At 41.6% G+C, this 21,572-nt stretch overlaps 1 protein-coding gene across 1 annotated transcript; it reads left to right on the plus strand.

Annotated features, from left to right (window-relative positions):
• Nucleotides 1–4,235: 4,235 nt before the first annotated feature.
• On the plus strand, nucleotides 4,236–5,732 carry HNRNPA0 (heterogeneous nuclear ribonucleoprotein A0). The gene has a single exon (XM_053465395.1). It carries the CDS (start codon nucleotides 4,417–4,419, stop codon nucleotides 5,311–5,313), a length of 897 nt encoding a protein of 298 aa, XP_053321370.1. The 5' UTR covers nucleotides 4,236–4,416; the 3' UTR covers nucleotides 5,314–5,732.
• Nucleotides 5,733–21,572: the final 15,840 nt, after the last annotated feature.

The raw sequence follows: 21,572 nt of genomic DNA on the forward strand, positions 1-21,572 counted from the left end.
TTCCGGGTTGCATCACTGCTGACGTAACCCGGAAGTTCATCGGAGGACAGGATATCCCCTGCAGAGATATCCTGTCCTCTGATGAGGCACAGACGCTGCGATCTCTATGCACGTCATTGAGGACCTGCGTAGAGATCACAGTGTGATCGGTGCAGGGGGATTGTGGGGAGGAGAGTGAGAAACCAGAAAAAGAAGAAAAAAACAGGTTATTAATTTTAAAAAATGATGATAAAAACTCATTAAAATAATAATATAAATAATATTTTTTTTTAAAATTAAGTGATGTCACCGGCATTAATAACATGTTCAAGGGGTCCCTAAGAGGACCTCTAACCATTTTTTTAAAAAAAATATATAAAAAAGATAATTATAATAAAAAAAATAAAAAAAAACCTTACATCCCATTGCCCTAACACAATATCTACCCAGTATAACCCTCCTGCCCCTGTTCACAACCCCTAAACCCGTTAAGCCATAAGCATAAAAAATGGTATGTTCCCTATAAGTGCTGGGGAAGTATGGAAAATCTATATAAATTAGGTATTTCTGAAATCAGGACACCGGAATTGATAAACTTGGAGGGGATTTTCCATCTCTTACCTAATTTTATGAGGATTTAGAGGGAAAATGTAAAAACAAAATGAGGTGTTTTTTTTCTAATTTTTGCTAGTTTTTACTAAATTTCTCATTCTAAATTTTCAGCTAATCATCCAACTATGGTATCAAAAGAAAGCTCTATCTCTCCTTGGAAAACATTATATAGTTTACATGGGTACACTATTCACAGGAAAAGAGAATAATTGCTGAACCAACAAAAATAGCAAAATTGCTCCAGGACTTGAGGTACCAAAAACCCCATGGGATTGAAGGGGTTAAGGACCAAGCTGTGTTTTACCTTTGTACCCTTGGAACCGAGGCTGTTTGCGGTGCTTGTGTTTAGATGTAATTTTCTCCTCACTCATTTAGGGTACCCACACTAGTTATATATTGTTTTTTTCCAGGACAAGAATGGCTTTCTTCATATACCATAGTTTTGATCATATTATCTGATTTCTCATTAAAAAAATAATAAAATATGATGAAAAATTTAAAAAAACAACAACACATTTTCTGACTTTTACCCGAAAAATCTTGTACCCATCCAAAAAGCTAATGAAAAAACTTGCTAAATAGATTCCACTATTTGTCCTAAGTTTAGAAATACCGAATGTTTTTATGTTTTTTTGTGCAAGTTATTGGGCAATAAGTACAAGTAGCGTTTTGATATTTTAAAACCATTTTTTTCCCAAAGCTGGTCATTCTGCCCCATGTGCTATTTCACGTATCTTTGAAGCCGGACAATGCAATTTACCCCATCAAACCATATATTTTTGAAAAATAGACACCTCAATGTATTTGAAATGCTGGTATGTTAACCCTTTACATGCATTAATTCTCCTACCATCCTTTGTCAAACTTTGTGGTAGTAAGTTATTTTGGGTTTTTTTCATCTCTAAAATTGCACTTCAGGTATGGATTTACAGCTCCTGGTATACGTCACTTTCAAACAAGACCCTAATATGTGTTCAGCAACATCTCCCGAGTACAGTGATACCCCACATGCATGGGTTTGTTGGGTTGTTTGGGAGGTAAAACGCCACATTTAGGAAGTGCACATTTTTTTACTTGGAACTTTTACATTTGGTCCTACTGCCCCCTAATAGGGCCATCTTTGAAGCCGGCTAATTCAATTTACCCTATCAAACCATATATTTTTGAAAACTAGACACCCCAAGTTCTTTCAAATGCTAGTATTTTAACCATTTCCATGCATGAGATTCTACCACCAGCCTTTGCCACAGATTGTGGTAGTATTTTTTTTTGTAATTCGGGTATAAATTTATAGCTCCAGGTATACATCACTATCAAACAACAACCCAATATGTGTTCAGCAACATCTTCCGAGTACAGTGATACCACCCATGCATGGGTTTGTTTGGGGTTAAAATGCCACATTTGGGAAGTGCGCTTTATTTCCCCCATTTTGGTCAGTCTGTGCCTATGCCCTACTTTTGAGCCCAGCCACTTCAATTTACCCCATAAAACCATTCATTTTTTTAAACTAGAAACCCCTTGGGTATTTGAAATGCTTTTACTTTAACTCTTTCCATGTCAAGATTTTTGGGAAGATACAGCGGTAATTTTAGCACTTGCTCACAATAATATCTTTTATTTATTTATTTTTATTCTTTTTGGACTTTTTTTTACCTTTTGCTGGAACTGGATGGTTACTCTGAATAATAATTTTTCAATGTTACCATTTTATTTTTAAGTTTTTTTTCCCCATATTTTTTAAAAATTTGTAAATATTTAATCACATAGTGATTAGAAAGCTAGGCTCCATTGACTTGCATGGTTGAATGCAGTACCTATATTCAACCTGCAAGTGGAGCCAGAGTTCTCTAGAGGGTCTGGAGACCATCTAGCAAACTTTTTCAACGTTGTTATTTTTTTGTTACAGGGAGGTTGCCATCTTTTCACGATTAGCGAAATCACTTGCAGTGGTGGTTGTGACCGCTCTCCGGAGAGGTCACGGCGTGTCCTGGGGTGAGTGTTCAGTGTTGCTGAATACCTCATCATCGAGGCATTTCAGCAACACCATTGAAGTTTAGGAGGTGATCATTGATCACTTCCTAAACTTTTAAAACGGGCGTCCGCCGCCATACAGTGTATAGCAAGTCACCAGAATTAGGAATCTGCACTCACTCCCCACAGGAACTCAGGTGCTTAGCTGTGCCAGGAAGGGCCAGCTCCCCAGTAAATCAAAAATAGAAGAGGGCTCCAGGCACGCAGGGGTTCCATCAGACAGATTTATTGTAGGAAACAGACAACAACGTTTCGACCTCACAATGAGGTCTTTATCAAGTTCATGTTCAAATACAGTGTATAGCAGACATGGCCCATGATGCCGATCTCGGTGTTGCTGAATGCCTCGGGGCATTACAGCAATACCGTTTAAGCGAAGAAAGTGATCGGTGATCACTTTCCAAGCTTGTTTAATGTCATGACGTGTCATAGGTCGATAAGTGACTGTTTTGCATGACGTGCCTGACCCATCAATGGAGGTTAACGGGTTAATGATTTTTTTTATTATTATTATTTTTTAAATGATTAACCTTTTTTTCCCCTTCGTTTTCTGTTTCAGCGTGGGAGGAGGGTTCTCACTCTCCTCCCCGCGATTCCCCTGCGCCGATCACACTGTGATCTCTATGCAAGTCTGGTCTTTAGGGTTAATTTAGGGGCAGTTATGGTTAATGGGGTCTTCAGGGTTACTTTGGGGGCAGTTATGGTTGATGAGGTCTTTAAGGTTAATTTTAGGGGCAGTTATGGTTGATGGGGTGTTTAGGGTTAATTTAGGTGCAGTTATGGTTAATGGCATCTTTAGGGTTAATTTAGGGGCAGTTTTGGTTAATGGATTAATTTAATGCTGATGACTGAGGGTTAATTTAATTAATTTAATAAAGTTAACTTAAAGTGCAGTTAGAGGTAAAGGTGGGCAAACTAAGGGGAATCTAAGTCCTGGGGCAATTATTTTCTCTGAATGATTCGAATCTTTGAACGACTCTCTGAATCTATGAGTCGTCGTTCCTCTGTGAATCAATGAGCTGTAACCTGATCCCAGATTCTGTGTCTCTGCAGATGACTCTCTCTAGGATCAGGTTACAACTGCATGATTCACAGACTGAACTGCTACAAATGAATCGTTCAGTCTACTGAACCGATTCATCCGGATCACTGAAAAGAATCGGATCAAAAGAACGATTCGTTCATGACCGGACATCACTCCTGAGACTGGCTCAGCAAACGTTTTGGGCTTTCAGTGCACTGTGCGCATACCCGGAAAGCTCTCCGGTTGATTTCGTTTACAAGTGGCACCAGTGCTGCGAATTAGATTTAAAAAAAAAAAAAAGTCTGGCAAACTTTTAAAAATATTATTTTATGTGCATGATAGGTACGTCAACTCGTTACTAAAGGGGCAAAAAAAATCACCATTAGCTAATTTATAAAATTCTGAAGTATACGTGTGTTATAATTTGCAGATCCTAGAGATTACGAAACTAAAATTACCGACAGGCTTTGTCCTACACTTAAGAAAAGCATAAGTTTCCGCACACCACCGCCGTGAAAGTCACGAAAACGCGCGAGACTGTGTTGAAGGAAACGCTGTATCTCGCTATCCAGTAAGGGCGCACGTTTCACACAACGCTACATATACAACCCATTTTCCCGAAAACCATGATTGGTAGGATCTCACGAAAGCTTATGTGACGTAAGGCGCACGACCCACAAACACTTCGCTTTTCGTTTGAAACAATAATCGCAGCACGATTATTTCCAGAATACAGCACGCTTTTTTTTTTGGATAAGGTCAGGAACATGGAGACTTCACAACTCTGTAAGTTGTTTATTGGAGGCCTCAATGTCCAAACCACAGAGGATGGCTTACGAGAACACTTCGAGACTTATGGACAGTTAACTGATTGTGTGGTAGTTGTAAATCCACAAACAAAGCGTTCTCGATGCTTCGGATTTGTAACGTACTCTACCGCTGAAGAGGCAGATGCGGCAATGGCGGCGTCGCCTCATGTGGTGGATGGTAGTAACGTTGAATTGAAAAGAGCTGTCTCCCGTGAAGATTCGGTTAAACCAGGCGCTCACGCCAAGGTGAAGAAGCTATTTGTTGGCGGCATAAAGGAGGATGTTGAGGAGACAGACCTGCTACAACACTTCTCACAATTCGGTCACGTGGAGAAAGTTGAAATTATCACTGATAAAATGTCTGGCAAGAAACGCGGATTTGGTTTTATCTACTTCAACAACCACGACGCAGCAGACAAGGCCGCGGTAGTAAAGTTTCACACTATCAACGGTCACCGCGTGGAGGTGAAAAAGGCTGTTCCTAAAGAAGATATTCAAGCGGGGTCTTCAAGACCCTTTCGTGGTGGCAGAGGTGGGAGAGGGAGCGGTGGCGGCCCCTCACGAGATATAAACGGAATTGGTGGTGGAGGCAAAGGTTTCGGAAACTATGGAGGCGGCAACCAGGGCTATAACATGTATGGCGGCTATGGAGAGGATGGTGGTTATGACAATGGTTACAACTTCGGCAGTTACAACCATCACTCTTCCTCCTACGGACCAATTAAAGCTGCAGGAACAGTTGGTAACTGGGGCCGCAGTAGCAGTGCAGGCCCATACCGAGGTGGTTACGGGGGTGGAAATTATGGCAGTAGCGGCTATAATGGGGGAAATTCATACGGTACTGGATCTTTCTGAAAGCCATAGGACAGCCGAACTGTGCCAGAGATATTAGAATAGAATCTTTTTTTTTTTTGTCACACAGAATATTTAGGACGTTGGACGTTTTTATACTAGTGCATAATGAGACTACAGATCAGAGGGGATTTATAAACTTTCCTCTACCCATATTCATTTGTTAATACCTGGGGGGGGATCCAACAATGACTGTGGAAACTTTGTGGCCTTCCAGCTGCATATAAGATAACCTGTTGTATTTTTTTGTGTGTTTATAATATATTCACACTTGATGTATGATTTTTTTTATCCTTTGTTCTATTCCATGTATTGTAGGAGAGTATTTGTGGAGTGCATGAACCACCTTTGACCTGAGTAAATTAACAAATTGCTTTCCTGACGTTTTTTTTTTTAAATTGCATTAAAGGGGTTATACCGTACTCTAAATTAATTTTTGTTACTCCCAGCTGTTTGTGAAGTTGTCTTAAGGTGCTGAAGTTAGATTCTTATAAAAACCTGCAAGATTTCACCGACCATTTAACATGAAATGTATTAATTTCTTTAAGCAAAACAAATTGACGTATAATGTTGCGATGACTCACGCTTAATAACAAAGAATGAACAGAATTTACCATGATTTTTAAATATCTTGGCACAATAATATTTCTACTGTTGAGACCCCTCTGTGTGATACAAGTACATTTGGCTTGAGCAAATGCTCTGGGGGGGGGGGCCTCATTTTATATTTGGGGTCATTTTATAATCCGACCACCAAATAGAGGTCTGGCTAGAAGACTAAGATCCCCTGCAGCTCTGATCCTGGATCCTCCTCTCTGGCTGCTGGTGGATGTCTGCCCGATCCGCGTAGACAACCTCAGTTTCTGTTAGCGCTTCTGCTAAGGCTTCTATGACAGAGTGTGACCTGGGCAGCAGCAGAGGTTGTCTATGCTCATCGTGCAGGCTCACACTGGCTGCCCCACTGGCCACCAGGGAGTCTGGAGCACTGGGGATGCATTGGTAAGTCTGGGGGGGCAGAGTGGCATATTTGCGGGGGGACATAGTAAACAGCAAATTCGGATGATTGGATGCAATGCTCAACACTATCCCTAGGTGTCAGGACACGTTTAACACTCGTGTTCTTTTAGGTAGTTCTTGATAATAAATTGCAAAAAGAAGCTGCAAGTGTTTAACTATTTACTTGCTGAAATATATATACAGTTTTATAACGGAATCATCGTAAATTCTATAGAAATAATAGAAAAGTGTTATGTAATCAAAATATTGATTTAATATGGTACATGTATGTGCAAACACCATATTTTACCTGTTTTGTATCTGGGAATATATTTTTTAAACATGGGGATTATGGGTGGAATATTATAGTTACACATGCTAAGTAACATATTTGACCTGTTTCTGATAAGAATATGGCTATAAATATTTCTTACATGGGGATCATGGGTGGAATATCATGGTTACAGATGCCAAGAAACACATTTGACCTTTTTCTGATAGGAATATGGGAGTATTATTATTTTTCCATGGGGATTATGGGTGGAATATTATAGTTACACATGCTAAGGAATACATTTGACCTGTTTCTGATAAGAATATGGGTATAATCATTTTTTACATGGGATTATGGGTGAAATATTATAGTTACACATGCTAACGAACATATTTGACCTGTTTCCGATAAGAATACGGTCATAAATTTTTATTTATGGGGATTATGGGTGCAATATTATGGTTACACATGCTTAGTACCTTATTCGACAAATTTCTGTTAAGAATATGGCTATAATTATTTTTCTACATCGGGATTATGGGTGCAATATCAAGGTTACACATGCCATGTAACAGAACTGACCTCTTTCTGATAAGAATATGGGTAAAATCATTTTTCTACATGGGGATTATGGGTGGAATATTATGGTTACACATGCCTAGATAATGTATTTTCTGATAAGAAAATGGGTATGATTTTTTTCATATCTATTATGGATAGAATGATATGATTGCATGTGCCATGTAACATATTTGATCTATTTCTGTTAAGAAAATGGTTATAAATGTTTTTCTACATGGGGATTATGGGTGAAATGTCATGGTTACACACCCCTAGTAACATATTTGACCCATTTCTTATAAGAATGTTGGTATATTTTTTCTATGTAGGGATTATGGGAGGGATAGCATGGTTACACTTGGACACATTTGACCCGTTTCTGATAGGAATATAGTTATAGATATTTTTTACATGGGGATTATGGGTGGAATATCATGGTTACATGTGCTAAGTGACATATTTGTCCTGCCTCTGACAAAAATGTGGGTATAATCATTTTCTACATGGGGATTATGGGAGGAATAATATGCTTACACATTCATAGTAACATATTTGACCTGTTTCTTATAAGAGAGTATGGTTATAAATATTTTTATATATGGTCATTATGGGTTGAATATTATGGGTTGAATATCAAAATATTGTCTGTGTACAGTGCAAAAAAAATAGCGCAAAATTTTACCTAATGTATTTTCCTTTTTGTTTGCTATATTTGGCATACACCAGGGGCGTCCAACATGCGTCCAACATGCGGCCCGCGGGACCTCCCGGTGCGGCCCGCATGAGATCGGCAGCCAGGATCACAAGAGCCCTGTGGGAGGGTCTATTGTACTGCACAGAGGAAGCGGAACCAATCACATTACTCTGCTCCAGTCCTGCCTCCTCTGTGCAGTACAGGAGAAGGCAGAGGGAGGCCGCGCCCCCTGCTGAAGTCTGTGAGCAGCATCGAGAGATGCAGGCCAGGTAAGGGGGTGGGGGAGGGTAGGTTGAATGAGTATGCGTGATTGAGGGAATGAATTTGTGTGTGTGATAGCATGGATGTGTAAGTGCTGGAACCTAGGCATGATTGGACTGTGATTGCTGTTATCATGGCAAGTCAGCCGGTACATGCTGAAACCTGGCTAGCTGCCCCCCTTGTGTACTGATGCTGCCAGCAGTATGGGGTCTGCACTTACAGCCACCTTGTACCAGCATGTAATGGCTGGCTTGGGGTGGTAGGCGTGAGATTGCTAACAGCAATCACAGTCCCATCATGCCTAGGTTCCAGCATTTACTGGTTGCCTGGGTATTATAGCAGTGTGATTGCTGTTAGCAATCACACTCCTATCATGCCAAGTCATATTGTTGATTTGTTTTGTCCAATTGTGGTGTGTTACTTTTAATAAAAGTGTGGTTAACACACCAAAATCGGACAAAAAATATAATAACATTAAGTTTTTTGTAGAATTTTGGGGTGTAATTTTTAATGTGTGTGATTTTTTTTTTTATTTATTTTTTTATTTTATTTTATTATTTTTAAAGGTGGGGGGTCGTTTTCGGCTAAGTGAACCCTGAATTTTTGGTTTTGGTCCGGAATTTTCATTTTGGTGCATCCCTAGAATAAATAGAACTATTTCATTTTTACTTATCCAGAATCTTGAATTTGTAGTCACAGGGCCTTTCTAGGCCCAGAAATCATTGAGAGGAAAAGTAAAAGTTTTGTGTCATTTACTTTATTTTAATCTGCATATCTTATTAAAGGCCATGTTTTCTCCCGGTGAAAAATGAACGCGGCCCTCGCACGTATACAATTCTGATGAAGCGGCACACTGCAGAAAAAAAACTTGGACACCCCTGGCATACACCATGGAAAATGCTCAACACCAGCCTAAATATATGAAGCGTCCCTTTAAGAAAGTCTAACATTTTCACATCAATACGCCTGAGTAGGGGAAAAATACAGTTGTTCAGTAAGCATGATACATTTTCTGTAAGCCATTTATTGTGTTTGTTGATGGCCTTGGTATGGATATAATCTGTACTGATTTTTTAAATACATCCTCTATTTAAAAATATTTGGGCTAAAAAGCAATATACGTAAGTAGGGCCTCTGCAAATTGTGACCGTATAAAAACAGGTTGAGGGCTGATTGACAGGTTGAGGTTGTGAACTAAAAATATTTATCGTGAAGAATTTTGTAGAAACGTTTAGTTGTAGCATGTACTTGTCATCTATCCTTTATTAAAAGTTTATGTGAAAATCATATTCTTTTTATCTCTGTGCAAACACCATAAAAAGAATAACTTACTGAGGATACCAGAGTTGGATGAGCAGGAACACACGGTTGATGTGCTCTGATAGGAAGTACAGTAGGGTGAATAAATGGGAAAAAAAAAGTAGAGTAGATGTGTGTGGTAGTAAGCCGCAAGAGGCAGGTTAGCTGTGCAAGGTACTCAGCCGCAGGGGGCAGGGTAGCCAAGTGTGGTAGTCAGCAGGGGGCAGGGTACAAATGAAACTGCTTGGAGAAATAAATAGCAAGAAGTGTTGGCCATGTAAAAATACATTGCGGACAATGATTCCATCTTATTTAGGTAAGTAATGAAACTGGTGGAAATGGCGCACTTTGCCACACCTTGGACACTATATATTTACCGGTATAAGAAAAGGAATAAACAATCCTCTTTAGAAGTGATGGCTAAATGGCCAATTACATTGAAAAAGATATCAAAACATCATAGTGCAACATCTCAAGAAAAGAAAAAAGTCTGCGATAAGGTTTATAGAAAATGCGCACTCCCTTTTTCATGAGTTAGCGGAGGACCATCAGCTTTCTGTATACCCCATGAAGTAATACTCAATTCCAACAAAAAAGTATAAGGAATATAGATCAGTAATACATACTTAGTTTCAGATAAAAGAAAAACAAGAGTCCTTACATATAAAACACCAATCAATGCCCCAAAATGAAGGTAACAATACATGACTGATCCTACCTTCCCTATATGAAAGCTTGATAGTCTATCAGTGATTCCCATATATAAGAATTATACCGAACTATACATAAAAAAGGACAGATGTGTTATTTGGCATGTGCAACCATGCTATTTCACCATAATCCCCATGTAAAATAATAATTATAGCCATATTTCCATCAGAAAAAGGTCCAATGTGTTCCTTGCCATGATATTGCACCCATAATCCCCATGTTGAAAAATATCCATATTCTTATCAGAAAAAGGCCAGATATATGATTTAGCATGTGTATCCATAATATTCCATGCATAATCTCCTTATATGAAAATAATTATACCAATTTACCAAATTAGAAACACATCAAATGTGTTACTGGGCACGTGTAACCATGATATTCCACCCATAATCCTCATGTAAAAAATATCTATAACTATATTCCTATCAGAAACAGGTCAAATGTGTCCCTTGGCATGCGTAACCATGCTATTCCTCCCATAATCCCTATGTAGAAAAAATATACCAACATTCTTATAAAATATGGGTCAAATATGTTACAAGGGGTGTGTAACCATGACATTTCACCCATAATCCCCATAGATCAAATATGTTACATGGCACATGCAATCATATCATTCTATCCATAATATCTATGAAAAAATTTAATCATACCCATTTTCTTATCAGAAACAAGGGAAATACATTACTAGCCATGTGTAACCATAATATTCCACCCATAATCCCCATGTAGAAAATGATTTTACCCATATTCTTATCAGAAAGAGGTTAATTCTGTTACATGGCATGTGTAACCTTGATATTGCACCCATAATCCCGATGTAGAAAAATAATTATAGCCATATTCTTGGCGAAAAAGGTACTAAGCATGTGTAACCGTAATTTTCCTGGCATATAGAGGCAGTACACATGGGTGTTGCTCTTCCTTAGGGACAAGGATCTGAAATACAAAGTTAAAACCCTCCCCTTCCTTAACTCCTCCTCTTCCTTACCCATAAGACCACACCGGACCAAACACAGCCAGTTCTTCCTTGTCCCTTGTCAGGGACGGACATGTAGTTCGGTGGGGCACACGGGTTGTGTCCAGGGGGATCCCTCCTCCAATTGCTCCCCGGGTGGTGAGCAGAGTGAGGTAGGAACATCCGCATCGGCGGATGTTATGGATCAGAATAAGAGTTCTCTCTTCAGGCCGGCAAGGGAAGGAGCAGTAGCACAGCGGTGGAACTCACACCTGGGAGGCGTTGCTTTCCACCGATGATCTGATCGTGTTACAGAGCATGCGCGGATCCAATCTTCAGGGCACAAAATTTAAATTTAAGCTGTCCAGTCTGACAGCAGTGGGGCTTGTCGGTACTGGATATCCGTGGCACCAACCCCCCCACACGGATTGAGGCCTTTTAAGGTATGATTAATTTATCTTAATCTTAAAAAAGCCTCTGCCCTGTAACATTGTTTTCTAAAAGATTAAGGCTCCTTTTAAGTCCAAATATGTTTTGTGCACCCCCTTGCCGGACGGCTGAATAAAGGAGTTAGGCAATCCTTGCTCAGCTTAATTGCTCAGGACATGCAGTTTTTGGGCGTTGGCTTCTAGACAAACTTGCACATAACCGTTCAAGACTGCGTCTGTTTTTGCTTTGGAACCCAAGTTTGATAGTCTCATTCACGTTGGTTCCTGAATCTGTTGTCCTATGGCCATAATCTCGGTAGCTAAACAGGCTTGGGCCTGGTTAATTTCCATCGGGGAATATCAGGTGTTAAAAATCTATTAATTCAGGCTCATCTTGTGAGGAGTCAGAGGATATAATTTCCCTTCCTCCACAAGAGCTTTGGAAATTTTATAAGATCTCTCCAGGCGATTACAAGAGGTAATCTGTGAGAAGCATCCAAAGGATTTTGCATGTTGCCTAAGAGGAGTATGTTCCAATCCTCAGCATTCCAGTGCAAGTAGCATTGTCTAGCGCTTCAGTGGCTAGAGCTCTAGGCATCTGGTAACAGGCATTAGGCCTACAGCCATACCACCCTGTATGCACCTGATCTCGTCTGATCTCAGTAGCCAAGCAGGGTTGGGCTTGGTTAGCACTTGGATGGGAGTACTTTCTGTCGAGGGAACCGGATACAGAAGTATCTAGCCAATTTAGGAAATTGAGCCTTTTTATAATTGTTGTGTCTGCCAAAAGAATCAGTGGCCAGGACAGCATCTATGTTGGCCTTGTTTGTTTTAACATTTGTAAGGCATAAGCTGGTTAGACAATTGGATCCTGAGGATCATTGCAGACGGAAATAATTTTAGGCAATAAATGCATTGTCACTAAGTATGAAACAAAGTGCGGACGATTTGCCTTTAAATGGCCAACACAAGCCACATTCTTGTGAAACATTATCACTCACATCATCACTGATATCGTCTTGTTTCTCAAGCCAGTTAGTGAATGTGAAAGAGTTACCAGAGAAGCTGTCCAGTTCAGCTGTCTTAAACCTGCAGACGTGGGATGTCTAAAACTTTGTCTCAGGTGCAACCCTTCTATAAGAATGAATCCAAAACGTGCAGAATTTTCAGAATGTTTACTCCAGGCTGTTCCTGGTCACGAACAAGGAGATTACAGGGTGACCATGGACCTGAAGGATGCTCATGTGCATGTGCCTATTGCAGTTGCATCCAGTAAATTCCTCAGGCTCTCTATAAGGAATGGGCCGAGAATTCTCCATTTCCAGTTTGAGTCTCTCAACTTTCAGAGGATAAGGTATCAGGGTCATCCCATCCCTGGATGACCGGCTCATCGAATCCATTTCAGCTCCGGCCTTCGTTCTCATTAAGATGGCATTGTTTCCCCATTGGCAGAGCACATCAAGCAAGAGTACGCTTCCCCAGGATAAGAAGACCAGATGGAACAGGAGGTGCCCGGATAAAACACCAGGCCTTTTCAATGTTTTTATTAGGAGCATAATTTTGTAGACAAAGCCAGGACAAAAGGTTTCAGTAACATCCTAAGAACAAGAGCCTAGGCTAACAGTGTAAATAAACAAAACAAAGAAACAAATCCTACTCCATCTTGGAGACTACCTATACTAACTGGCCAGCTAATCCAGTCCCAGTCATAAGTAGTTACAGCAAAACACACGTTTCTTTGGACCGTAACTTCTCCTTAAGTCTTAGGAACTCTGGCTTTACTGCCTTTCTCCCTGTTTTCAGACAACTTATGCCTCTAACGGCCACCCTTTAAATGTCTCAGTGCAGGTTAATTGGATCCACCGGCTGACTTCCAGCAATTAACCCCCCATGCTAGGAATAGAGATCGCCCAACTTGCCACTGATTTAGACAGACTCTGTTACCTTGCCACAGCACATATAGGCCACTTCAAGGGGACATCATTGGGCATTTGCCCCAGAAATAAGAAAATCTGGACATCGACTTCAGTGTCCAAGCCCAATTAAACTGGTGGAAGAGGACAGATCGTCTCAGCAAGGGTCTTTGCTTTCATCAATATCAGTGGATCACTCTGACCACAGATGCCTTAAACAGGCTGGGGAGCGCATTTTGGTTACCTCTTCAGGCAGGGCAAGCGGTCACTAACAATCTTACCCAGTCCTCAAATTATCGAGCTCTTTAAGCGGTTTTTAATTTAGTTTTTTGGCCCTCGAGTAGTTCAGTCCTTGGTTAAAAGGGAAGGCTGTAAGAATCCAAGCCGACTACGTTACCACAATATCGTATATCAACAGACAGGGTGGCACCCGGATTCCAAAACTTCAGGCCTTCTCGGAAGAAGTCATGGCATGGGCTCAACAAAACCACAAGATTTGTCAGCCACGCATTTCAGGGGAAGGGACAATTGTATTGCAGACTACATTAGCAGATCGGATTTATTCCCTAGACAAAAGAATCTTCTCCATCCTGGTTCTAGTTTGGTCTTCCAGGTTTCAACATTGTGGCAACCAGAGACAACGGCAATCTTCTGGGTTTTAGCCTCTCTGAATTCATGGGTCAACCTTCTGGTGTTGCACATTATGCCAGTGATATGGAGATTCAGGGTGGCTTACATTTTTCCTCCGTTGGCTATGATCCCACGTGTCCTCCTCAAGATTCGAACGGACTAGGCCAGGGTCTTAACATCTATCCCATATTGGCCAATACAGACTTAGTTCTTAGAGCTAAACAATATGGCCTCGAGTTTAGGAGCTGCCATTTTCGTCCCAGCTGGTGGAGAACAAAATTCCTTCAGATGGTCATTTTGATGGCCTAGCTTTGGCGAGGGTTATCCTTAGAGGTAATGGACTTTTCCATGACAATGCTGAGGTCCTCCTTATTCGGAGGTTTCAGAGTTGCAGGAATTCCTCTCCTGGTTATGCACGGCCGTCCTCGTGGTTTTTGCAAGACAGATTCTTAGCAGGTCTTAATGTGTCGACCTCAAAGGGCTAGTATCTGCCCTCAGTGTTTTTTTTCTCCTTTCGGATTTAGCCTTGTATGTTCTGATCAGGCGTTTCTTTAAGCGGCAACTATTCGGCAACCTCCAGACAGTCTCATTTTTTTCCTTCCTGGGTTTTTGACCTTGTTTTTCTAGCTCTCTATTCTGTACCCTTCGAACCGCTGGAAGAAGTTTTTGTCACTGAAGATGACATTGTTGGTGACTCTTACTTCAGCAGGACAACTGGGTAACTACTGCTCTGTCTTCAGCTGCTATGGTCACCATTTTTTCCATCAGGATCAGGTTTTTCCGCGGAAGACAATGGCACATTGGGATGTCCAAAGAGCTCTAGACGTTTCTACAAATCGCACCACTGCTTTCCGCTATACGGATCAATTGTTCTTTTTTGGTAGATATTCAGATTATGCTAGCCATCTTGAGGTAGCTTAGAGTGACCTTTTGACTAGGTCACTCTAAGCTACCTCAAGAAATGAAAATTTCAAAAAAGGTAAATTTTCCACTTACACATACTAAGGAACACATTTGACCTGTTTCTGATAACAATATGGCTAAAAAATTTCAAAAAAGGTAAATTTTCCACTTCCTGTTCATCCGTGGCAGCACACAATGGGACAAGCCCAGCAGTGACTAAGAATACAGGGTGGGAAATCACAAGCAGTTACATCATACTTGCTCCATGGATTACACTCTTGCCAAAGGCTAATCCTTGAGAGGATGCGACATCCAACCTGTAGTGTTTCATAAAGGTAGATGGAGAGGCCCATGTGGCCGCTTTACAGATTTGATCCATCAGTATGTGGTACCTCTCTGCCCACGATGCTTCCGTTGATCTTGTGGAATGAGCTTTTAGTGTTAGAGGAGATTGAATACCTTCCATGGTATAGCACATTTTGATGGTGTCTCTTAACCATTTGGCTAGAGTAGCTTTGCTTGCTCTTTTGCCCTAGTTTTGGCCTTGAAATTGAAGGAAGAAACCTTCTGATAGCCTAAAAGGAGCGTTTTTCTCCAAGTAGGTTACAATGGTTCGTTTCAACCTTCTGGTGTTGCACATTATGCCAGTGATATGGAGATTCAGGGTGGCTTACATTTTTCCTCCGTTGGCTATGATCCCACGTGTCCTCCTCAAGATTCGAACGGACTAGGCCAGGGTCTTAACATCTATCCCATATTGGCCAATACAGACTTAGTTCTTAGAGCTAAACAATATGGCCTCGAGTTTAGGAGCTGCCATTTTCGTCCCAGCTGGTGGAGAACAAAATTCCTTCAGATGGTCATTTTGATGGCCTAGCTTTGGCGAGGGTTATCCTTAGAGGTAATGGACTTTTCCATGACAATGCTGAGGTCCTCCTTATTCGGAGGTTTCAGAGTTGCAGGAATTCCTCTCCTGGTTATGCACGGCCGTCCTCGTGGTTTTTGCAAGACAGATTCTTAGCAGGTCTTAATGTGTCGACCTCAAAGGGCTAGTATCTGCCCTCAGTGTTTTTTTTCTCCTTTCGGATTTAGCCTTGTATGTTCTGATCAGGCGTTTCTTTAAGCGGCAACTATTCGGCAACCTCCAGACAGTCTCATTTTTTTCCTTCCTGGGTTTTTGACCTTGTTTTTCTAGCTCTCTATTCTGTACCCTTCGAACCGCTGGAAGAAGTTTTTGTCACTGAAGATGACATTGTTGGTGACTCTTACTTCAGCAGGACAACTGGGTAACTACTGCTCTGTCTTCAGCTGCTATGGTCACCATTTTTTCCATCAGGATCAGGTTTTTCCGCGGAAGACAATGGCACATTGGGATGTCCAAAGAGCTCTAGACGTTTCTACAAATCGCACCACTGCTTTCCGCTATACGGATCAATTGTTCTTTTTTGGTAGATATTCAGATTATGCTAGCCATCTTGAGGTAGCTTAGAGTGACCTTTTGACTAGCTCACTCAAGCAGCAGGCAAGTCATCTTGTCCCATATTTTGACTCGCTCCACTAGAGCTATGTCAGGGTCTAGGTTTGGGAAGTCAACCTCATCTCCTGAATATATATATGTGTAAGGCAGCTAACCGGTGTTCCTTCGATACATTTGTCCAGCATTACTTACTAGACATCTTCTCCTTCTCTGTGGCATTTTTTCTGGCGCAGGATGCACCAGTCAGTGGCCTCTTAAGTATTCCCCGCCCATTTGGTTATCTTGCTATATCCCATGTGTACTGCCACTATATGCCAGGAAAAACAGGAATTTTACTCACCGTAAATTCTTTTTTCCTTAATATAGTGGCAGTACAGGTTTCCCTCCCTCATGTTGTCTACCATTAAAGATATTTTTTTCAAGCATGTTAGTATTCTTGGTACTTACTGGCTGTGTTTGGTCCGGTGTGGTCTTATGGGTAAGGAAGAGGAGGAGTTAAGGAAGGGGAGGGTTTTAACTTTGTATTTCAGATCCTTGTCCCTAAGGAAGAGCAACACCCATGTGTACTGCCACTATATTAAGGAAAAAGAATTTACGGTGAGTAAAATTCCTGTTATTCCATCCATAATCCCCATATATAAAAATTATTTATAGCCATATTGTTATCAGAAACAGGTCAAATGTGTTCCTTAGCATGTGTAAGTGGAAAATTTACCTTTTTTGAAATTTTTATTTCCTGGAATCCGCGGCAGCACAAGTATACCCACCCAATAAATGTTTTTACTGCTATATACCATACATGTGTCCGTTGTTGGGTAACAGGTTTTATAGGGTATGTGTGGGAGGGACCACCAATTAATTAATTAATCAATTATTACTTGTCTCTGTGCTATTGCTTGAGTGTATCTTCTATTCCAAGGGAACAAGGAAACGTTAACCCATTGTGTGCTGCCACGGATTCCAGGAAATGAAAATTTCAAAAAAGGTAAATTTTCCACTTACACATACTAAGGAACACATTTGACCTGTTTCTGATAACAATATGGCTAAAAAATTTCAAAAAAGGTAAATTTTCCACTTCCTGTTCATCCGTGGCAGCACACAATGGGACAAGCCCAGCAGTGACTAAGAATACAGGGTGGGAAATCACAAGCAGTTACATCATACTTGCTCCATGGATTACACTCTTGCCAAAGGCTAATCCTTGAGAGGATGCGACATCCAACCTGTAGTGTTTCATAAAGGTAGATGGAGAGGCCCATGTGGCCGCTTTACAGATTTGATCCATCAGTATGTGGTACCTCTCTGCCCACGATGCTTCCGTTGATCTTGTGGAATGAGCTTTTAGTGTTAGAGGAGATTGAATACCTTCCATGGTATAGCACATTTTGATGGTGTCTCTTAACCATTTGGCTAGAGTAGCTTTGCTTGCTCTTTTGCCCTAGTTTTGGCCTTGAAATTGAAGGAAGAAACCTTCTGATAGCCTAAAAGGAGCGTTTTTCTCCAAGTAGGTTACAATGGTTCGTTTCACATCCAGGAGGTGTAAATGATCTTCTTGAGATGGTAGTACTGGAAGTATGATCTCCTGATTTTAGATTCTCGACTGACGGAACTTTAGGCAGAAATCTCGGCATTGTTCTTAGAATCACTGCCTCTGGGAGTAACCTTAGATAAGGTTCCCTGCTAGCTAACGCCTGGAGTTCACTGACTCGTCTAGCTGATGTGATGGCAACTAAGAAAATGGTTTTAAATGAAATGAACTTTAGAGAGGCCGAGTCCATCGGTTCAAAAGGTTGATCGCAGAGCTTTCTAAGCACTAGAGGTAGGGATGGGGTCATGATATGATGACCTCAACTTGAAACCAGGAATTTTGCTCCATTCAGTTGCGCATTAATTGCCGTCACCTGGACCTTCAATGTGTTCGGCTTTAACCCTTTGTCAAAGCCCTTTTGAAGAAACTGCAGCGGAGTAGGTATATCTGTAGGAGACATTTCTTTTCTCGTACACCAATCTGAGTATAGTTTCCAAACTCTAGAATACACTCTCCTTGTGGCTGGTTTCCTGGACTCTAGCAGAGTGTTAACAAGTTCATTAGAAAGCCCTGGAACAATTAAGGCTGACCTCTCATGTACCATGCCGTCAATTGCAGTCTGTTCAGGTCTGGGTGGAACATCCCTGATTGAAGAAGCAGATCCTTGGAGATCGGCAGCTTCCACAACACCCAGCTCGAAAGCGTCAGTGCGAGCTGAAACCATGCCCGACGGGGCCAGTATGGGAGAATAGCGATTCCTCTGGCGTTCTCGGTCTGAATCTTCTTCAGTACCTTTGGAATGAGAGGGATAGGAGGGAATACATAAATGAAGATTAGATTCCAGTTGATTGATTGGCCGTCTATGAAGGTCGGACTGTCTTTCCTTGATAGTGAGCAGGAGCGGGACAGCTTTGAGTTCTAGTGAGTGGAGTGGAGAAAAAACTCTGGATTTCAATTCCCACTCACCTGGGAGCATGGTATTTCTGTTTAACCAGTCTGCTGCCACGTTCAACAACTCCTTGATGTGGACAGCTGAGAGGGAGAGAAGATTGATTTCCGCCCACTCCATGATCTGAGCACACTCTGCAGCAACCTGCTCCTTGTTCCGCCTTGTTTGTTTATGTAGTATGCTGCTGGTAAATTGTCCGCTGGACTTGGACTGCCCTGTGAAAGAGAAGATCTTTGAAATGAAACAGTGCTAGCTTGATAGCTTTCAACTCTCTCAAGTTGGATGAGAGTCTTGCTTCCGCCGGTTTCCATTTCTGTTGGACCCAGGCTTCCATAGTGTGGGCTCCCCAGCCTTTTGCCGAGGCATCGGTAGTCAGGACTATGGGTGGGAGTAAGCGAGAAACCTGCCGTTTAGAAATCTTTCTGGTGTCAACCACCATCCGAGATCCTTCTTCAGATGGACAGGGATTACCATCATGCCATCCAGGGTGTCCTGCTCCCTGTTCCATGACCTCAGGATATGATCTTGTAGTGACCTGATGTGCGCTCTTCCCCATGGTACTGCTTCCAGTGCTGACGTGAGCAGGCAGAGGACTCTCATCGCCTCTCTGATAGTACATACTGCCTGATATTCGTGCTTCTTTCGCTGGAGAGAAGAAGTCTCATAGACTGAGAATTTATGACAAAGCCTAGGTAAATTATCTTTGTTGTGGGAAGAAGTTGCGATTTCTTGTAATTTATTAGAAATCCGTGATCCTGCAGAACCTGAATAGTAAGCTGCAAATGTAGATCTAGCGTTTGCTTTGTTGGGGCCTTTATCAGCCAGTCGTCGAGGTATGGGGTCACGTGTACCCCCTGAACTCTGAGGGCCGCTAACAGGATCACCGTTATCTTCGTGAAAATCCTCAGAGCCGATGTAATCCCAAAGGGAAGGCACGTAAATTGGAGGTGACGAATTCGCTGATGATCTCAGACTGCCTGATGGAGGTATGCGTCCTGTAAGTCTATGGAGGCTAGGTAGTCTGCTTGCTGGATGCTGAGAACTGCCGATTGGATAGATTCCATCCGGAATGTCTTTTTGACAAAAAGCTGGGTGAGGTATGACAGGTTGATGACCAGCCTCCAATCTCCTCCTAACTTTGGAACAGCGAATACGGGTTGTGAACGCTCAGTAACTTTGAGACACAGATTCTTCCCAAAAGAGTTGAATAAGCAGATTTTATTGCTCGTGCACACGAGGGAGTGTCATCAGCCAGACTACTCTCTCTCAATGAAAACAACACATGTCTTATATACCTTTACAAACAAGACAGCTACGTGCTAAGATCTGTCTACGTAGCAAGTGTCCTGAAATATACATACAGAAAGATACGGAAAACCATTCATCCTATTATGGTCAGTTTATGGCAAAGACCATGTTTGCAGCTGAGATGATCAATCACTTCTGACCCCCCTCATTGTGGTCCTTGAATAGACTTGGTCAGTTTCTTTTAACTTACTTGGAGCAAGAAATAGCCAACCACCTGTCCACTCTTAACCTTTCATTGCACAGAGTCACACAGAAAAGGACACTCGGGGTTAACATAAAAATGTCTGCTGAGAAGCTGAAGGCACATATTCAATATTCACAGTCCTCCCTTTTTATTCTTAACAGATCCTGTTAAGTAATCAATAATTTGTTTTTGGACGAGATGGAGCTCGTTGCATAGCGAACCATGCGTCCATTAATTCCTTTTCATGTGGATCATCATACAATGTGTCATCCAGAGTTTCCAGATCTTTAAAATCGGGGGAATTCTTCACCTTCCAACAAAGGCATTGCGTGGCTAGTGCCAGTACACTTTACACTCAGCGACTTAATTAGTAGAAAGAAAACATACGCACATACAATAACAAACAAAGCCACAATCATACCACCAGTCACCAGTTTTGCTCCAAGTGAACCGAGCCATCTTTCAAGGCCAAATGGATCCCATTCCTCGTTGGTTTATAAAACTAAACCCATTACCTAGTTCCCGTGAAACCCCTGACCTGCCACAGGGACACCCAACACAGGAAGCACCCAACACAGGGAGCACCCGCAGCATGTGGAACAAACCCACACACCCAACATGACTGATCACACCCGAAGCTCCACAAAACATTCTGCCTATGTCAATATACAAACCATCCCTCTCCCATGGTATCTAATATCCTCCCTTTTGTATCTGACAATAGAGTTGACCACTTCTTATTAGACTGATAAAGGGAATTCTACCAACATGCACAATCCCATAAAAATCTAACAAGACATGCAAAAAAAACATTTAGATCTTTCTTTCGGCACAGAAAAGGACACTCAGGGTTAACATAAAAATGTCTGCTGAGAAGCTGAAGGCACATATTCGATATTCACAGGGTGAATAGTGACCTTTGCCTCTCTCCTGATATGGTACTTCCTCTGATGCGTTTTTCAGCACAAACTGATTGATGAGATGCGGAATAACAGGATTGGGGGTTCGGCTGATTAGAAACCTGTCTGGAGGTTTTTCTCTTAATTCCAGAGAATATCCTCTTCTTATCGTGGTCGTGACCCAGGCATCTGAGGATGTTTGAGACCAAATGGCAATAAAACTCTGCAGCCTGGCACCCACCGGTGGCCTGGCGTGATTGATCCGAGGTTTTAGGGGTGAACT

This window comes from Spea bombifrons, chromosome 4, assembly GCF_027358695.1.
Source record: "Spea bombifrons isolate aSpeBom1 chromosome 4, aSpeBom1.2.pri, whole genome shotgun sequence".
Lineage (NCBI taxonomy): Eukaryota > Metazoa > Chordata > Amphibia > Anura > Pelobatidae > Spea > Spea bombifrons.

Bases quoted from the DNA above. Each gene is read 5' to 3' on its own strand.
- HNRNPA0 (XM_053465395.1), top strand. From the start codon at position 4,417: ATGGAGACTTCACAACTCTGTAAGTTGTTTATTGGAGGCCTCAATGTC.